Genomic DNA, 462 nt, shown 5'->3' with positions numbered 1-462 from the left:
TCTCTCGCTCTCAGAAGAACGAAGCGCGTGAAGAAGCGGCTCAACCGCACCGAGAACTCCGATCACCATCTTATTCTCATCTTCAAGCGCCAAACTAAACAAAGCTCCGGCAACATGTTCCTGCGCCTCCGTCGTTCCCGATTTCAAAACATCGATCAACAAAGGAACAAATCCTGACCGTACGATCTTCACTTTGTTCTGTTTCTCAAGCGAGAGATTAACCAAAGACGCTGCGGCGTTAGTCTGTACGAGATTGTACCGCGAAACAAGCAGTGACCGGAGAAACGAGAGAATCCGATCTGTACAAAGCGAAACCCTAAGATCCTCGCTAGATCTCGTCATCTTCCTAAGAAGAATCAAACCTTGCTCGTGGTCGAAAATGTCGACACCTCTCAATTTGTTGAAGATCTCTTCCTCTTCCGGCGACATCGGAGAGGAAGAGTGATCGGAGGAAGAGAAAGA

General features: G+C 48.3%; 1 protein-coding gene across 1 annotated transcript; it reads right to left on the bottom strand.

Annotated features, from left to right (window-relative positions):
- Positions 1-3: 3 nt before the first annotated feature.
- Positions 4-459, bottom strand: LOC109131894 (U-box domain-containing protein 41-like; the record flags this gene model as incomplete). Its single annotated transcript, XM_019243068.1, has 1 exon — positions 4-459. A coding segment is annotated over one exon (456 nt), but the record flags the coding sequence as incomplete, so codon positions are not given.
- Positions 460-462: the final 3 nt, after the last annotated feature.

The sequence above is a fragment of the Camelina sativa genome, unplaced genomic scaffold (genome assembly GCF_000633955.1).
Source record: "Camelina sativa cultivar DH55 unplaced genomic scaffold, Cs unpScaffold07488, whole genome shotgun sequence".
NCBI lineage: Eukaryota > Viridiplantae > Streptophyta > Magnoliopsida > Brassicales > Brassicaceae > Camelina > Camelina sativa.
The sequence above is the reverse complement of the archived record's forward strand: the minus strand, read 5'-3'. Positions and strand labels throughout refer to the sequence as shown.